The sequence below is a fragment of the Plectropomus leopardus genome, chromosome 17 (assembly GCF_026936395.1).
Source record: "Plectropomus leopardus strain MGB_pleo_1.0 chromosome 17, ASM2693639v1, whole genome shotgun sequence".
Classification (NCBI taxonomy): domain Eukaryota; kingdom Metazoa; phylum Chordata; class Actinopteri; order Perciformes; family Serranidae; genus Plectropomus; species Plectropomus leopardus.
Window position 1 is genome coordinate 5,124,116 of NC_142192.1, and position 19,257 is coordinate 5,143,372.

General features: G+C 39.2%; 1 protein-coding gene across 1 annotated transcript in view; it reads right to left on the minus strand.

Annotated features, from left to right (window-relative positions):
* LOC121957715 (hippocalcin-like protein 4) overlaps positions 1-19,257 on the minus strand; it is a 41,829-nt gene that overhangs the window by 12,410 nt on the left and 10,162 nt on the right. The window contains exon 2 of the mRNA XM_042506460.2: positions 1,275-1,450. Coding sequence (XP_042362394.1) covers positions 1,275-1,436 — 162 coding nt within the window. The 5' untranslated portion in view covers positions 1,437-1,450. The remainder of the gene's footprint in view (positions 1-1,274; positions 1,451-19,257) is intronic.

Consider the following 19,257-nt stretch of genomic DNA (forward strand, 5'->3'; position numbering starts at 1 on the left):
CCTCTGGTTCTGACAGTCAGGAGCCGATGTTGTTTCGTTGAATCTTGGAATTTCCAGCTCAGCTCCTACAATAAGTCTAAAATACAGTGTACACAAAACTGTTACATTTATACTGTTAGGTGCAAAAAATGCCCCATTGAAACCCAATATTTTTTTAGATTTTTTTGAATGATGATTGATGAATCATTCATTCATCATTATGAATGATTTTTGAAAAGTGCATATTGTGTGCAGAGAGTTATTAGTGTAAGTATTTCACACTGCATAAAAATAATAATGTGTAAAAATTGACATTGCTGCTATTTATTGACAAATCCTAGGCTGTGATCATAAAAAAAAAATACTTTGCTTGTAGTATATTTAAAAAATAATAAATTTTTCTTCTTTCCTTTTTTTTCCCTCTAGAAACATAGTGGCATCATGACAAAAACCTGGCCTTTAAAGGGTTTGACATTTTGAAAATCAATGAATATTTGATATTTATGATTAGGACTAATGTTGAGTAATAACTCAATTCAAAGGGTAATAACTCAACGAAAGTAGCAATTTTCATGCATCGTATTTTTTAGAGCTTGATTTTGAAGAGCACATTTTGAGCTCAGAGTGTGTAATATTAAAGCAAGCCCTAAGGGTTAAAAACACATTTTAGAGATAAACTTCTGCAACTGGAGACTTTACAAAGAGGAATTGAGCCTCTAATGCAGGTTAAACTTCAATCCATCCTTTTTCTGCCACTTATCTGTGGTATTTTTACTGCCTGATATGATGATACAAAATTAGTTTAGTTTCTCATTTCATTTTTCGACAGTGACAGATTGCCTGCTACAGCTGATGTATTTGTATGTGAATAAGAGGATAAATGAAACCGATTTTAAAAATATCTTTGACCCCTGTTCATCTGTGATAAATCAGTCAGCGTCTCTCTGGCTTTGTGTCATCTCGAAGCTCTAGAATGTTCTGAGGAAGTTTTGGGGCATTAACAGAAACTCTGGCAATATAAGAAGCTCCGCCTCCTCTCTGTGCCCCAAAACACAAGATCATTAGTCAGCCACAGTAACATAAGCTCTCTATGTAACAAGGCAGCAATGACTCATTTAAAAGGTAACTTTTTTTCATTTTATGTAACTATGGAAAAATAATGAGGACAATTTTCACTGCAGGCCCGAACGATAAAAAAAACACTGTGTGAAGACCCCAGCCCTTCTTATAATCAGCTGATGATTTCACCTCCTTTAGTGTCATTTCCTCTTTTCGTGCCTGTGCCTCCCCCTCACCTTAACATAGAGCTGCTGAAACTCCTCCAGGTTGAGGATGCCTGAGGGACAGTCTTTGAGGAAGCCTTTGTACCACTGCTTGAGCTCTGCCTCGTTGAATTCGGTGTTCTTGGTCAGGTCATCGAGGACCTCCGGAGCCAGCTTACTGTTGTGTTTCCCCATGATGCTTCACCTCTCTGGGAGGAGGGAGGGAGATAGAGAGAGAGCAACAGGGTTAACACACAGGTGAGGAGTTGCTAGACAAAGCGCAGCAGCAGCAGTAATGCTCCTGTTGTTGCAACAGCACGGGTCTCTGAGGACAGACGCATGAATTGTCTTCCAGTCCCTCGGGTTTATTCTCAATGTGGAAAACCTGCCTTGAGTGTTTGTGCAGCAGACACATGGATTATCTAACACGTTCTCAACACTCCCACCACCTCCGGACGATTCCAGATAAGAATCAACCACTTCACCTCAGTGTGCAATTATTTCCACTGAGGATTGTCCTCCTCCATGTGTTTAACCCTTTGAAACCTGGAGCGACATCACTCTTCTTGTGCTGCTTTCAGATGCCTTTCACAAGTATTTAACCTTTAAACTTCTGAGGAAATTGGTGTGATTTTTTTTTTTTTTTCAAAAACATGGAAAAAAAAGTTCCACAAATTGCAAGTTGATATTTTTTTAAAAGCTAGAAGAAAAAATGTCCAGGGAAAAAGAGTAAAGCTAGGGAAAAACTCTACACATTTATTACACATTTAAAATTATTTACAAAATTCTTAATTTAATAATTTATAATAAACATTTATAATTTTTACATTTATTAATATTAATATTACAATTTATTTATCATTAATGCCAAATTGAATGAACTGGTGGAGAAACACGATGAATAGAGATGCCTCCACACAGGTGCTCTGCGTGACAAAACCAAGTCATTAACATCCAGTCATGCACTGTGGCATGTATGAAAATGATTTGTCACCAGATCTCATTCAAACTGAACACCTAAGGGTGATTATGGAGTTGAAATATTTGGGTCTTTTCACACCAAGCGCCAGCAGTTCTTAAGAATAGATCTCATTTCAAGTTAAAAATCTGAGCATGTTTATTCCTATGAGCCTAACCACACTCGATGCAAAACTCAGGGGGATTTTGAATATGCTGGCATGGTGGATGTTTCCATACACATTGTAATAGTGGAGCAGGCAGGTCTTGAGTAGAAATTAGCATATAGCATACTGGGGATTCTGAAGGCTGCAACAATTTCTGTCAGTTTTTTTTTTTTTTTCTTTTTGAAGCAAACAATCTTGCAAATAATGACCCTGCAAGACTCCCAGTCTTTGCAAAATCTCATAGTCTGCAACTTATGACTCATTGTAGATGTGAGAGGGTGACACATTTAAATCTATTCAAAGTGTTTTCAGTCTTTTCAAAGTATTTTCAAAGTATTCTAATGCATGGTATGACTTGCTGCATAGATTATTTTAAAATGCACTGAAATGCACGACACTTTACATATCCGAGGTGGCACCAAGTCATTGTTTTACAAAGTCACATGTAAATTTCAAGTTTTTGCACTGAAGTCCCAAGTCAAGACAGGCAGATCCCGAGTCAAGTCCCAAGTCCTAAACTTTTTAGTTTCGAATTTCAAACGAGTAATAATGCGCTCTGAAACAAATGTAATGCTATTTAACAACAGAGTAAAAATTTATTAAATTTACAAAAATAATTCATGCTTTTTCATTCTATTGAAATTTGTACTTATTTATTTAAAAAAAAAAGTTTGTTGGCAGTTGTCAGTCTCCGGCGGTAATTTTTGACATTTTACATACTGTAGTTCATTTTATGTTGACTATTTACCTCATAGTTTTTGTAAACAAATGAAATAATCCTCGGGATCTTTTTTTTCCCAACTGTTGCTCAATAATGTAAAGACAGTTCTTCATGGTTCTTTCCTGCAATTTGATTGGATCCTCTCAGATTGGTTCAAAAGTCACTTTGCTGATTCAGCAAAGTGACTTTTGGCACACTTTTTAGATAAAACACCTTTTAAGTAATCTTTGGGCTTTGGGAGAGATATCAAGTATTTTCAAGTCAAAAGGCTCAAGTCCAAGTCATGAGTCCCTGGTGTTAAAGTGCTAGTCAAGTTGCAAGTCTTTTTTGATTTTATCAAGTCGATTCTGAAGTCATCAAATTTGTGACTCAAGTCCACACCACCAGTGAAGCGATATGATAAAGCATGCATAATTATAGATGCATCAACATGTTCTCCACTTTACTTAACACATACAGTGACAATTTATTACACTGCGCAGACCATATTTTATGAGTCCTTACTAGTATGCTATGTTATAACTGGTAAAAAGCATCCATGAGACACTTATAACTCATTTCAAATTACATCTATGTGCTATGACTGATGATAAAGTGCATCAAAAAAACATTATGTATATTTATGAGTGCATTCGTAAAGCATTATGAATGCATTATTGATGTGATCTTCATAGAAAGAAAACGACTTTGTAAAACTATCAAAAAAATCTGCATTAAACAAGTGGAACCATCTATTAAAATAATTTGATGAAACAGTCTCAGCAGTATACATAAAATACAGAACAAAGGTCACTTCTACAAAAGGCCTTCATATTTCTAGAATGTCTCTAATAATGAGTCTACCTTAATAATGACCTGGTGTGAGTAAAGCCCCAGACAGCATCACTGCTATTCTGCCATAAAATGGCCCATTACCCAGACTCCTCGCCGCACACTTGTCCACATGGCCGAGAAGCGTTGCAGTGTCCTCATGACGCCATCCCTGACTCATGGCCCCGTCTGATGGCTTTCGCACTTTGACACCAGGACGCGGCCGAGCCAAGCGGCCACAAATCCCTCTAAATTGCAGAGGGAGCGCAGGGCCGTTTCAGAGGCTGAAATATCATCCTGTCATGCTTTATGCCGAGTGAGTCATGTAGACGGAGGCAACTGAACCCCAAGTCACTGCAAAGTGCACAGATATTTTGGACTTTGTATTCCTGTGACAAGTGGGAGGCTCTGTAGGAGAGAGAAGAGCTTAGAGGGAGAGCCGTAAAGGATATCAATAGGAGACAGGATGTTCCAGCTGTAACTTGTTTTGAAAAGGTCACCTGTGATCAAGTTGAAACGAGGAAAAGGATGTTTCCTTTAGCCCTGTCTACACATGTACATATTTTCTTAAATGGCTATATTCATTTGTTTTGGCTTCTCATCAACATGCAAACTAAGTTTTAGGTCACTAAAATGCAGATTTTTTTGAAAGTGGCTTCTAAGGTGCATATCTTTCTTCACAGGTTACCTTATATCTGTGTGGATGATTAATACAAAGCATTTTGGGAAACAGTGAGGAAATCTTCTCATTTCCTGCATGCCCATTGTTGCTTTGTGTAATGAGCATACTGTACCATACCCATGGCTACTCGGGCTGGCGGATATTGCTTTGACCCTTTGAAACCCAAGCAAATTTGCTTGATTTCTTTCAAAAACATGGAAGGAAGGCGATGGGCAACTCAGGAAGAAATGTCCCCAAAATTTGCTTTTTTAAGTACAAGAAACATACTTAAAAATTTGCAAAAAAAAAAAAGTAAAAATAGAAATCAAAATGTATTGGGGGGTAAATGTCTTTGTCTTTGGTAAGTGTTTAGTCAAAACTATCCCTTTCAACATCAAATACATCAAGTTTATAGCAACTTTTTATAGTCAAGTGAAGTTTAGACTAAAAAATGACTAAATAACAAGAGCTCCCTGAGGTTTTACAAAATCAAAGTTCCTCCCATGCTGACACTTTCTTTCCTCTTTTTAATGAATTTTATCGGTGATCATTAAAATTAAATGGCGATACAGATAATCAGCAAAATGCCAGATATCGGCTCTAATAATCAGCCAGGCCTCAATCTATCGACCCCAACTATGGAGCATGTGCAGAACATGAAAAAGTACATCAAACCAAACCGCATTATCTAAGCGTGTTAGTACGACTTTGCGAAACTCAACTAATATGATTTCAGTTGGACTCACATGTTTACATGTATTTTAACCCCTTGAAACCTGATATTGGCTTGATTTCTTTAAAAAACACGGAAGGCAGGCAATGAGGGACTTAAAAAATGACCAAGAAAATAGTAAGAAATTAGTAAAAAGTTACAAGAAAATAACCTGAAATTAGCCAAACAAAAACTGAAAGAAAAGTAATAAAAACAAAACAGGACATGACCTGAAAAGGTGCTAAAATTAAATGAAAAAAAAAAAAAAAAATACAGTTGCAATCAGAAATATTTAACCCCCTCACCTCAAAAGACATTATAGTGATGTGGATGACAGATAATGAAAATAAATGACAAGAAACCTCATTAAACAACAAAAGATATGTACTGATACAGATTTGAGTTATTTTGACAACAGAAGTTGACTTAACTTTGAAGTTCAAATAAATAATGTAACTCTTTTAACACGTGCATGTGCAGTATAATTATAATTCAACCCCCGGTAAAATATTTCGGATTGCACCTGTATATATAAATAACTATTTCAGCTAATTTTTAAAGTAATTATCTTATCACCTTTTACAGTTTTTTGCAATTTGTGAGATATTTCATGCAAAGTTGATTATTACCCTTTTTCCCATGTTTTTGAGAGAGAGTTTTTGTCTCAAAGATTTAAATGCTTGGGAAAGACAGAAGAAAATAGATGACAATCCAGTTTTCAAAGGGTTGAAAGTCCAGTTTTAGCCAGACTAACACAATAATTCAGCTTTTCTAACATCATGTAAACAGACTGTCTGATAGTGGGTCAGAAGTGATAAAGAGGACGGATTACTTTTGTGAGTCTTTGCATTTTTATTGGAAAAGCCTGCACAGCGTACCTTTAAGAAAAGCAAAGACAGATTGCTGTCCAACAAGAAAATGAAAACAAAATGTTCCTATAAACTGAATGACAAATATAAAAGGTGCAACCAAAGCCTGATCGCTGGATGGGTCAGCTGTGTATCCATCTGTTCGCTGCACATTTCAAACATCTTCCACTTTTTTTTCAGTCATTGCCAGAAGAAAGCTCCCACTTTTAGCGTGTTTATAGCAGAAGCCAGCATGTGTCAGCCATAAAAGAGCCATTCTAAGTGTTCCATCTCCACAAAGGACTCTGTTTTTAAAACTGTGCACTAACACAAATGGATCCCGTTAGAGATGACTCAGGATTTTTTTTTAGGTGAGGAAACTTCCCGGGGCCATCTTTGTCAAATGAGCAAAGCGCTTGTCTTTGTTTAGACGCACACACAGTTTGACAAGGTTAACTACTGCAGGATGGATGCAGACAGATGTTTGAGGCAGCAGGGGAAGGATCATGTTGTCGCAGCATCACCTGTAGCGCCATTTTCCCCTGAGAAGCAGGAGGTCACTGCGGATGGGCCGTCATTAAACTCAAAATATTCTACTTGGTATCTGAAATGTGTATGACTCTGCCTCAAGCAGCACACACTCAGAATGAAAGTTTAACTCTCCCTGAATCATTGATAGTGTCCACTCAGGTAACTATGGAAATCACTGACTGCATCGACAAAGACACCACAAGCGGTGGGTTTATTTTGGCTTGTACCCTCCCGGGCACACACACAAATACACATACACGCTCCATAGAGTTGCCAACGTTGTGTCTAGCCTCTGACTGAGGCAGATGAGATTTTATCCCTCTGTTAGGGAGGCAAATGTAGCAGATAATAGAGTTTCCTGTGGAAGCCAGCGAGGGGCGTGAGCAGCCGGGCGAGCAAATCCATTGGAAACTTACCCCATCTGAAAGAGTCAAAATAAACACTGCTCACGCCAGCAAAACAGGCAACCCGTAGGTTCATTCTAATCATTCCCGGGTCGGATGCTGTCTTCCAGTCGGGTTGCTCGGGTCCCTGCCAGCTCGTCTCACCGAGGCAGAAATCTATTGTGGGAGACTGCTGAGGTGTCAGAGGTTGTCTGGAGATAACCCTGGCTGTTTCTTTTTCTTGCTTTAGCAAATAACTCAAATCTCTGGGGGCGTCAATGAGATGCATTCAGAATACAGATGAACTGGCTTCAATTCTATTTCCTCTCTTCGCCTGCCTTGGAAAGAGCGATACTTATCTGAATGCATTAACTTATGCATATGATGGTGCACATGCATGTCAAACTTGCTGTGTTAAGAAAAACAAGGAATGGAAAGGCAGACATGAATGCATAAAATATAGGCGCTTGATGTTCCTGTTTATGTAGCCTGGTTGCAGGATGAATTACTCTGTATGCGACATTCAACGTTTTATTATAGCAGCAAGCCACTATTTGCTATGCAAAGATATGGTGGAGTAACAGCATCCCAAGCAGAGAGTGCAGTCACGTTCCCTCTGTGTGTGTTGTAAGCTGAGCTTCTCTGTGGTTTGTTGTGCATGTTAGCCCACTGGTTAGCTCATCGCTGGCACTGTGTTCATATGGGGTTTACCACTGATATCAGAACAGCATCATCGTGGAACGGTAGCACTAGTTCAGCAGAGAGTAAAGGTACACAACCTCTGTGTGTGTTGTAATCTGAGCCTCTCTGCTTTTTCTTACATCGCTTACCACTGATATCAGGACGGCACAATCATGGATGCGTAGGACTAACCCTCCATATCACCCCTGGTTATCTTTTGCCCTTTTTACGCAGAGGATGCATTTTAGAGGCGTTATAAAGTCCCTTCTTTTATGCTGTCTTTGCATTTTTTCACAGAACCAAACAACGGCAGCATCGTGCCACTGCAGTGTGTGTGCTTTCAGACAGCATGCCAGCATTGTGGAAACAAAAGAGGCACAACAGGCATGACGTTTAACACAACCACAGCAGCTTCTAGTGCGACATATAACATATGTGTCTGTAGCACTCTCTAAACAATACACAACATAACATGGCAATAACAATTATTTCCCATTTCTGTCATATGGCGGCTGATCTTGTCCTCGAAGGATTCCTGGGTCTCGCTGTTGTCTCAATTTGATATTCTTCTTCTATGTGTAACTGCTGCTAGTGGCTTTTTCAGTCTCTAGCCATTGGATGCATAAATAAGACATTGTCAAAATGTTACTCCCGTCCTGCTACTCCTGTTCCCTTTTACACAGACACCGCTGCAGTGATGTAACTACCTCTAATGCTGGTTTAAAGTCGAGACATATCTGTCCCCCCTTTCCTCGATTGTACCTTTTTATACGGAAACATGCAGTATAAAAAGAGATAGAGTTCAGTTTGTCAGCACTGTTGCCATTGCTTAGCACTGTTTATGGAGTTAACACCGTTAGCTGCTAGCTACCAGCTAAACCACCTTCATGTTGAGAACTTTGCTGCATTCATGTGAAGGTCTTAGTTTCTAAGTTTGGAAGTCGTTCTTCCGACTTTGTTGTGTTCATGTGCTTTGAAGTTGTAAAGTGGGAAAAAACATGGAATTTTCATATAAAATGTTTACCTTTCCTATAGTCACCACCCTACGTTATGTAACTCGCTACTAATTGGTTAAAGCAAAAACACAAAACAAATTATCATAACCTCTTCACGTCTACCAGCTGACTGACATGATGTGAGACTGAACAAATTAAGTAACAAGTCGGTCTCATTATCAGGCTCCCTGATTCTGCTGATCTTGATTTTGCTGCACACAGGAAATTAGTTTAGAATTAACAGATGAATACAGAGGTTAGCAGCAATCATCTGGCTTCTGTCAGCTATCAACTGCTTTAGTACAAAATGACCAATTTCAGTTTTGGCTTTGATAAACCCATAACAGCCCACAAAGGATCTAATCCCAGGGAAAAAAATGTTTACTCCCTCTCACGCCAGTACATTCAATTTCACTCCCTCTGGTGCAAATATAAAATAGCTTTATTCCCTAACTGCTGTAATTTTCCTCAAATATACCATTCAACTCTGAACAACTGCTCCTCACATCCAACAAAGGGATCAATAGGCTGCTGTTGTGCATGGTGACGTCTTTGACAGTCCGTTCACGTCAACAGACGAGGGAGGCTCTAGCATGCGCATACACACACACACACACACACGAACACGAACACGAACACGAACACACGGCAGCTATGACCAGGACATATTAGTTCCATCACACACAGTCGGTCTCTGAATTTTTTTGCGCATATTGACACTCGCATAAAGACATGAAAAATATAATGACATAGAAGGAGAGAGGACAAGCGGAGAAAAGGAAAAGAGGATGTGTGTGGAAAAAAAGAAATCGGACAGGGAGGATGACTCAATCTTCACACCTCTGAGGGAGAAGACAAATAGACAGACATAGAGAGAGACGGGGAGTGAAATGGTGAAGAAGACGGAAGGACGGTGAAAGATGGGAGGCGGCAGGCAGATAAGCAGAGCTTGTAGAAAATTGTCCCAACAGCCATTCAGTGGAGAAGGACATGTATCTTATTGAGTCTGAAGGGGCCTTAACGCATGTTCATTCCAGCTGTCACACTAAGAGTAAACACAAAGTCTAATCTGGGTTGTAAATGCGTGGAAGATTGTCTGTGCGTGCATATGTGTGTGTGACAGTCCAGTTAGGTTGCAATGTAGCGGATAAGTTTTCGTCAGTAGCAACAACGCTTACGCTTTGATGGCCATTTTCTCAAACTCAAGGCACTTTATTTTCATTAGAGTGATACATTGAGTGGTTTTCTGACAGGCGGGTTTCCATTAACCCTCAAGTTGCACAAATCTAAATTGGGAATACAAAATACACCTAATGGAAACACGTTAATTAAAAAAAACCTCCCATTCAATGCAAATTTTTTTATGCTTGCATGAGGTGGTATTTCAGGTGATTTGAAAAAGACATATTTTGCAAAACTGCAATACTTTTTCCACTGTTTGGCTCACTCGGGCATGATGCAGCAGGCACTAGAGGTGGTGTTATTGCATCACATAGCTCTTCAAAAGTTAAGCGGATCATCCGGAGGTTTAGAATCCACAATTCCTCTGTGAAATCATGGGCTATCCCAGGGATGACAGCTAGTGCAGTGGCTGTCGCCATCGCCATGCTTCTTGGAACGTTATCTCAAGAGGAGAAGTCACATAACATCACTCAGTGGAAACGCAGTCATCTGGCAACTGTGTTTCATCGACATTTCAACAATATTGCTTAAGTTTTGCACAAATCTGTAATGGAAACCCCCCTGGTGGCAACAGAGGATTACCACAATGAAAGGTGGAATCATTTAATTTGTTGTAAGCAAAAATGCCAATCATTTCTTGGTTACAGCTGGTAATGATTTAAATGTTTTAGAATAAGTTGTAAACTGAATAGCCTCACCAGAAAACTGATGGATAGTATCCCTGAATTTGTGATTTGATAAGGGGATGGTTGTTATTGAAGCCATGAAATGAATTAAAAAAACAATTAAATATGATAACGTGATAAAAACTGGGAAACAATCGAATAGTGTCAAATAGCAAGGGGTGTTTAGGATATGACTTTAACTCAAATAACCTTTTTTTTAGTTATTGGACACTCGCAGCGAGTGGCAACACGAGGAACAAAACAAGGTTGAAAAGCAGTTGCCCTCACTTTCATTATTATGAGGCTCAGGCGCTCTTTAACTGTACGAAGCCCGGAGGGGAAAATGTGTTGGTGTCCCTGTGACTGAAAATGATTAGCTGGCAAAAGCTGTAATTGAGTTGGAAAGAGAGCAAAAATGGGAAGCTGGGCCATACAATAGTCATTTCCTGTGTGTGTGTCTGTGTCAGTGTCACTGTGTGTATGGATGTGTGTTGTGTGTTTGCAGTGGCAATAACCTCTGTGAGAGTGGAAAAAGTACAATGGACTGTAGCAGCAATGGGAGAACAATCAATAGGATACCAGTCCAATACCAGCCCAGGCTATGAGCTACACTGTGAAGCACGTGTGTGTGTGTGTGTGTGTGTGTGTGTGTGTGTGTGTGTGTGTGTGTGTGTGTGTGTGTGTGTGTGTGTGTGTGTGTGTGTGTGTGTGTGTGTGTGTGTGTGTGTGTGTGTGCATCAGAGAGAGAAATACTAGAGTATAGAAATCTGATGAGAGGTGGATGGACAGCGCTTGATATGTGGATGATAAACTGCACCCTGATTGGTCTTCGTGGCAGCTCACCAAACCATCAAAAGTGACACGGAACAATTTGTTGCCTTGACAACAGTTGCCCGGCTCACTGCCAGACAGCCGCAGCGGCAGCAGATGATGCCTATGGCCAATCGAAACAGTCCATCTGCCAACTGGACCTGACCAACTGGCTCACTGATATCTGGGCTTGATGTGAGGGTTTATTGAAAATCTCAATATTGGCCACAGTCTTCTCCATCCCACATGACGCACTGTGTTTGATTAGATATTTAGTGTGGAACTGAACAGTTGAGGTTGTTTACAAGAAGCAACCTGATTTAATGCAATTACATTTCTAGTGCAATTAGTGTATACTAAAAGAAGTATTTTACCAATATAAAGATGGTCTTCAAGTAAAAAAGTGACATCTATACAAGACAAAAAATACTTTGAGCAGAGAAAAAGGACTATTGCTCAAGAGGTAGAAAACCTACAACTACCAGAATGCACACCAGACCAATAGATGCTCCCTTTGATGGGTGACACAATTCGCACTCATCTGTTTGAAAAATCAGAAACAGCATCTTGGTTTAAATTTGATCAGTGCCCCTCTCAGGGATGTAATGATTCACTCAACTCACAATTCGATATGATTCACGATACTGGGTTCACGATACAATTTTCTCACGATTTCTTTTAAAATAAAAAATGAGATTGCAGAAAAATTATGGCTGAAAAATTTTCTGTCAATAATTAAAAGCAAAAATAATTACGAAATACTGCATTTTCTCTTTTTATTTCTGAGGTAGGGTATAAATGCAAAACACAAACTATGCAATGAGTGCATTTCTGGACATTCTCAATGTCCCCTGTTGTTAAAAAAACAACCTTTCACTTGGGACAGAGGTGGCTGCTCTGGAAAGTTTTATGCTTTTGTTAGAGGGGAAAGCAGAGAGGGCGGTTTGAAAAACTAAGTTGGCCATTCCCCACTCGTGGCTGATAACTTGGACTGTCTCTTTGGCTCTTACTTGTTTGGTTTGGCCGAGTGGTTCGTTTTTTGGGGGTTTTTTTGGCTGTGTAGTCGTCATTAAGGAGTAACGTGCGTAGGCGGAGCTCCTCACTATGATGCCAGCTCACATCATCTTAGTTGTACTAGTTATGTAGTTCAACACCCTCTCACAGTGTTTTAAGACTGTTTTTGTCTTTTCCGTTATCTCGCATTTATTACTATCTGACTTAAGGAAGCTCAAATGCCGCCACACTTCCAATTTAAAATCGAAGGGTGCATTTTCTCTTTCAATATCGCCTGACCCGGAGCTTTTGCTTCCTCTTTTTTTTTTTACGTTGGCGAGATGTCTCTATTCTCGGACATGATGTAAGACATTGAACCCATAGTAATGTGACATGTCGAGCAAGTGAAATCAAATGTAGATTACGGCCTCTGCTGTTCAAAAATAGTATTGCGGTTCATTTTTTATTTTACCGATTTGAATCTCACATATTTTTTTAATGATTTTCAAGTGTTTCGCGATGCATCAGTACATCCCGAGTGCCTCTTTAGTTTAACTAGTGGATCCAAGTTTTTTCAGCCTCCGTTAGTGTTTTCACTTTGCATGATGCAATATGGGCCCACTTCCTGTTCACAAACTATCCCTATACAGCTTTGGGAGAAAAATAGGCATTGCAGTAGCATAATTTTGGTTTATGTTTTATCAGCACTGCCTCGGTTTAGGGTTTAATCTGATTTTGGTCTGCGTTTGAGAGAGAGAGAGAGAGAGAGAAAGTGGTGGTGTCTGTCTCTCGGTTCACTTTGAGTCTGTGGTGGCGGCGTGGGTGGAGGGCTATTTGAAAATGCATAAGTGCAGCCAGTAGATCGAGCAAATACGTAAAGTAGATCATTCGGCTGATATTGCAGGGGGATATCTAGGCACTGGTTAGTTGGAGGGAAGTTTACCAGAGTTCATTATGCTATCCACATTGTTTTGTCACAAAGCTGGTGGAAAATTGGCAAACTATCATAAGTATGGATACATGTCTTTTTATTAGTGCTGTAGCGGCAGGACTGAGCAGTGATTTAGTATTAAAAGTAACAGTATCGTTTTATGATGATATGATCAGACATTTCAGACAAGTCTGCTGTCCAAATTAAAGATTCCAATTTAAGATACGATGTAAGAAAATGAGTTGTTATAAGTTTATTATCTTACAAATTCTATGACAATATATAACTTGAGACAACAGACATTTTTCAGATAAAAGACATTTTGCCACACCTTGGCTTCTTCTAGGACATTCCTCTACATTTTCTCTGTAAAGATGTCAGTATTAGGCGAGCTAAGTGGAGTGATGCCACAAGCAGGAAACCAGAAAGGACTCCTGTTGAGGCACGCTGTGTTTACTTCTTGTTTTGCTTTCGTGATAAAAGTCAAATGTCGAATGCTTGTTTGTGACCTGCTGAAACATAGTGTAGGCCGACAGCAGGAAAACAGAGTGGACATAAAGTCAGTGAACTGACTCAGTAATGTCAGTGTCTACAGGGGCTAAAGAGCTAGAGTAGCACAACGCAGAAGCAGCAGCTTCAGTCCATCTTTATCAACAGAGGATGCATGGCAGACACAGTTTGGAGTGTGGATTACCCTGGTTCTGGCAGAGTCCAATACAAAAATCACTGTGCTTATACACACACAAAAAGAAGCAAAAAGACTTGAGTAAAGCCTGAGCCATTGCATAGCCTGTGTAGAGAGCTGGATTGATTAAAATAGAAGTTTATCTGCTCTGTCAGACATGCAGACCAGAGAGGGGTACCAAACCCTACTGCATTATACCACCAAGTCTGGCATATAATGAGAAATAGTCAACCTAGAAATGTTGAGTAGCCCAAAGTTTTATGTTAGAAATGAACAGTATGGGTCCCCAGCATTAAGAAACTGCCAGATGCTAACTTGCATATGTTAGGCAATTTGCATAATTTGAATAAATGTGCATAATCACATACATTGACAGTACTTCAGCATCTGCTTGGCCAGTTTGGACATTATATGTGTGGTTTTGGAGGTTATTGAGATCCATTTCTGATATTTTCAAAATTAAAAATGGACATTTTTAAAACCAAAGTCTGCATAATTTAACTGCAGTTGGGGCCGATTTGGGTTAATTTTTATTCAACTTAGATGTTTTGGAGGACACTGAATTGACTGGATAAGACAGGTAACTTAATGTTTTTTTATGTTTGTGAAATTAACATTTCAGTTCACAGATCATCACACTGAGGTGATGCACAATTGGTAAATGTAAGAAAGGCAAGTACACGGCAAAGGAAGTATATTAAAGTAATGTTGGTGGGATACACAAGTCCTGAGAGTTTTGGTTTTTTTTTTAAATATAATTATACCCAAATGATCAGAAAAAGGAACAGTAATTGTACACTAGTTACATATGTTAGAACAGCAGCTAAACTTCGATGGCAGGAGCACCTCCTATTCCTCCCCACCGTCAGAATCCACTGGCATGGTAGCTATGCAAATTGCACAATGCAAGTTAGCATCTGGCAACTTCTTATTTTTGTGGACCCAGACACATTTTTTAGTCCCTGTTAAGTCCGCTTGCCAACTTGTGCATATACTTTAAACAGATCGTGGAGTTTCCCAAACTAAATAAATACAGCAGATATAAACACAGAAATGCTTAGCTTACTCAGTCTTGTTACCACTAAGATATCTGTGGACAAAAATCAAAAATCATGTTCCTGCAGCTATGGTTCACAAACAGCGGAGTGACTTTCTTGGTGCTGAGGCAGGTGTGCTGTTATGCAGATTTGAGCATGTTCTAAATGTCTTGTGCACAGTCACATTGCTTGGTCGGAACTATCAACCCATCCATTTTCGTCCGCTTATCCGAGGCCGGGTCGCGGGGCCAACAAGCTAAGCAGAGCACTCCAGGTGTCCCTCTCCCCGGCAACGGTTTCTAGTTCCTCCTGGGGGACCTCAAGGTGTTCCCAGGCCAGACGAGATATGTAATCTCTCCAGTGTGTTCTGGATCTGCCCCGGGGCCTCCTACCAGTAGGACGTGCCCTGAACACCTCCAGCAGGAGGCACACAGGAGGTATCCCCCAGATGCCCAAACCACCTCAACTACTTGTTGTATAATGTACATTTATAACATAAAACTTTGGGGTACTCAACATTTACAGGTTCACAATAGTGCTATATAGGCTGGCAAATACCCAAGTAACAGCTGTATGTGGCATAGCCAGAAGTGCTACATGCAAGCATGGGATGTAGAGAGTGATAGAAGTGTTGAAACTTCCTCTGTGTTTCGGAGTTTTCAACACAACACACATTAGAAACATAAAATGTAGTAAATCCTGATGAAATTTCAGCACTCAGATCGGATTGTGGGTAAGCATTTAATTTAAAAACTTGGCTAAAGCCAATTCTAAAGTTATCCTTAGTTTTGACAATATTTTCCTGCTCTGCAACCAACTTTGCAATGAGTCGATAGCAAATTTCTTAAAGGCAGCCTCATAGTAATAGCCATATACAGAGAGAGACAGAGCAGGACTACACCACCCCTGCAGCTTGTTCAAGTCACAGAGTCCGGGCAACGGCGAGCTGGAAGTGGTTGGAGGTGTGGTTACACTTTTCAAAACTCAACACTTACTGCAACATTTGTAATCTGAAGTATGAAGCTGTCTGATTCAATGCGTCCCGTTTCTAGACTCCAGGCTTTTACTCACACGTCTAATGCAACGCATTTGCTCTTATTTTAATCAGCTGTCTGCGCCGGCTTCATGCAGGCTCACGTCTCAGCTGTGTCTCTCTGCAAACTGAAACAATTGTTCACACTTCATGTCTATTTTTTTTTAGAATACATGTGTAAATGTGATACCCAGTAAAACACTACTACTTTACTACTACAACAATTAACAGTGCTTCCTCTGAGACATGTAACAGGGTTCTCACGCTATGCCCTGGTGACGGACTGACAGGCTGGAGGTTGCAGGGAGTAGTTAGGGAGGAGAGAGGCAGGTAGGAAGGGGTGTTAATTTGTGTGGTGTGTAAAATGAGGACTTTTTTGTAAAAAGTGAAATTACATTTTTGTTTTTTAAAGAACTTTACTTGAGAATTTAGAGTAAAATGTTTCAAGTATCAAATTTTTGACCTTGAAAAATTCTAGAATGGCAGGTTTTCCATGAAGTTTGAGTCCATAACTTGACTTAAAGTCTTTCAGCACTGCCTTGGGAGGACTACTTTCAAATAGTTAGATACTGAGCCACAATATTTGCAATTTATGTGCAGTTTTCTTGAAGACTTGTTGCGAGCTGACTTCCACTTGCCCTCAAAGACTTGAGACTTGACATTTGTGTTTTCATGATACTGGAATACCACAATACCACATTGTGCAATACCACAATTCAAATTACATTTGCAGTAATAAAACATTTTATGAATAGAATAATATATATAATTGATTTCAACCATGTCATTATAGCCTGGGTAGCACTGATAGTAACACTTCTGATGTAGTGGTAGCAGCCTATAGGGGTGATGGGAAGAGTTAACACAGCATAGTATTGTGATATTTTTTGCTTGGCAATATCGTATTGATACATGAATGGCAATTATCCTTTTTATTTATTATATAAATTACAGAACTGTGCAAAAACTTTTCAGCCACCTTAAACATTGTTATTTTACCAAGGTTATAATGATCAGACATAATTAATCTAATCTCTTTACAAAGGCACAACATAAACATACAGGAAATATGTATACAGCATTGATAACGTAGAATAAAGGGCTACAGTTGTAAGTATTTAGTATGACCCCTTTTTTGCACTTAGCATGCCTTAAACTCTCTTTGGCAAAAAATATGAGATTTGTATTATTGATCTACTTAAGTATTTATATCAAGTTTCATTCAAGACCTTTCCAAAGCTCAATATTGACATTTGTTGCGGCTGTGCGACTCCAAGTTTCATATTAAATATTGACATCAGTCTGCAGAAGAAGCTAGCTAGTTCTTACTTTTTTGGTATTTTAATGCATCTAAATGTTCCCTGAGATATATATATATATATATATATATCTATATATATCCTCATTACTTTGCTAAGACAACAAATCTATGGTGGCCTAAGACTTTTGAACAGTAATGTATATTAACATAGCACATCCAATGTAAACCTTTGGTATCCAGTATAATATTAAAATTGTGCTTTTTTCAGTTCACTAGATACAATTTACTGTAATAAACTGCTCGAGGTGAGATGAGCAGATGGAAAACTATATCTTATACAACAGATGCTGACAAAGTCTTCCTTTAGGGACATAATTTGCAGTTAATTCATTCATTCATTCATTCCGTTTAATTTCTGTGATTTGTGGGATGGTGCTGCGTTACGTAAAATGTTATTGTGATCACTCACTTTGGCGTTTAATGCTGTCATCTGTGGTTGATCTATGTTGTTTGTTTATAAGATTTTTTTTGTGTTTGCATACTGATTGGCTCTGATTCCAGAGTTTAAAACTGATTTGAAATTAAAAATTGGATTAGATTAAGTGATAAAATAAAAGTCAGATTAGTTAGATATTTGAAAAGGGCATCAATATTACTTAAAAGAGCATAAATATCATTTAAAACAAAACATAAATATTACAAAACTGCCATAAATATATTTAATAGCATGGCCCAGCATGAATTTGTTGAAATTAAATATGGTCTTCAACATGATACATTTTTTTCCCATTTAACAATTCTATTAAAATCAAGTGATTTTACTTAAGCTATAGATCGGTTGTTGTACGTGACACGATTTATTATTAATTTATTGGCTGAATTATCTAATGTGATTTCTTTTTCTTTTTCTTTGAGTTTTTTTAACCTAACACTCGTACTTCAATGATCATCACGTCGACACACAACACTCACACATATTGCAGCAGATCTTAAGTGTATCACATCCTGGGGCCTCTGATGATTCCTACCCCTGGTAGCCTAGTAGGAGTTGAAGAGCCAGTAATAGTATTGGTAGTTGTAGTAATTGACTTCTCATGGTTTATATGTATTATAAATTGATGCTTAAACTCAAATATGTCAGAATAATATCGACTTATATATAATAGTGAAAGCCGTGGTGATATACAGAGAAATTGTATGGTTACATAAGTCCTTGTTATAAAAGCACATGCTGGTGCCGAGGTGTTGCTTCCTATCAATATGATCTCCATATTCTTCTAATCTACATATACCTCTGCGAGCAGGAATGATGCATCGCTATAGAAACGCAGCTCACCTCAGCGCAGTTCAAACTCTAATTTAAGACCAGGCAGCATGTCGAGCCTGGGGAGGAACACGGGGGACAAAACGGCTGTGTGCGCGTGTGCCCTTATGAGTCAGCCTCTCATCTAACCTTTATCTCCCATATCTCCAAAACATCATTTATTCACCTCGGCATGTATTCATTGCCACAGTGGTTACATATTTACTGCAGTCCAGGTGACTCATGTCTGAGTGCTGCTCTAATTGTCACCTATTGTTTCTGTCTGGGCCCTATCAAACCTGCCTGTGAAAATGTGGCTAATAATATTCCGGCGACACCTTTAAACTAAGGAAGAGGTGGAAAGATGCCAGCATGCACACACATGTACACACACAGACACACACACACACACACAAACACATGCTAATATGTGCAAACACACAAACAGACACTTTCCTGTATTGTATAAGCCCTGGTGGAGAGTTGTTTGGTTGTAAGGCTCAGGTGTTCCAGCACCACACACACGCCCGTGCATACAGTAGTAGTGTGTTTATTGTGTTGACAGCACTGTAAGAGACCAGGGGAGCCTGGGACAAATGCCTGCAGCACTCAGCCCTGCTCCTGTGCTCAACGCTATCCTCTCATCACCA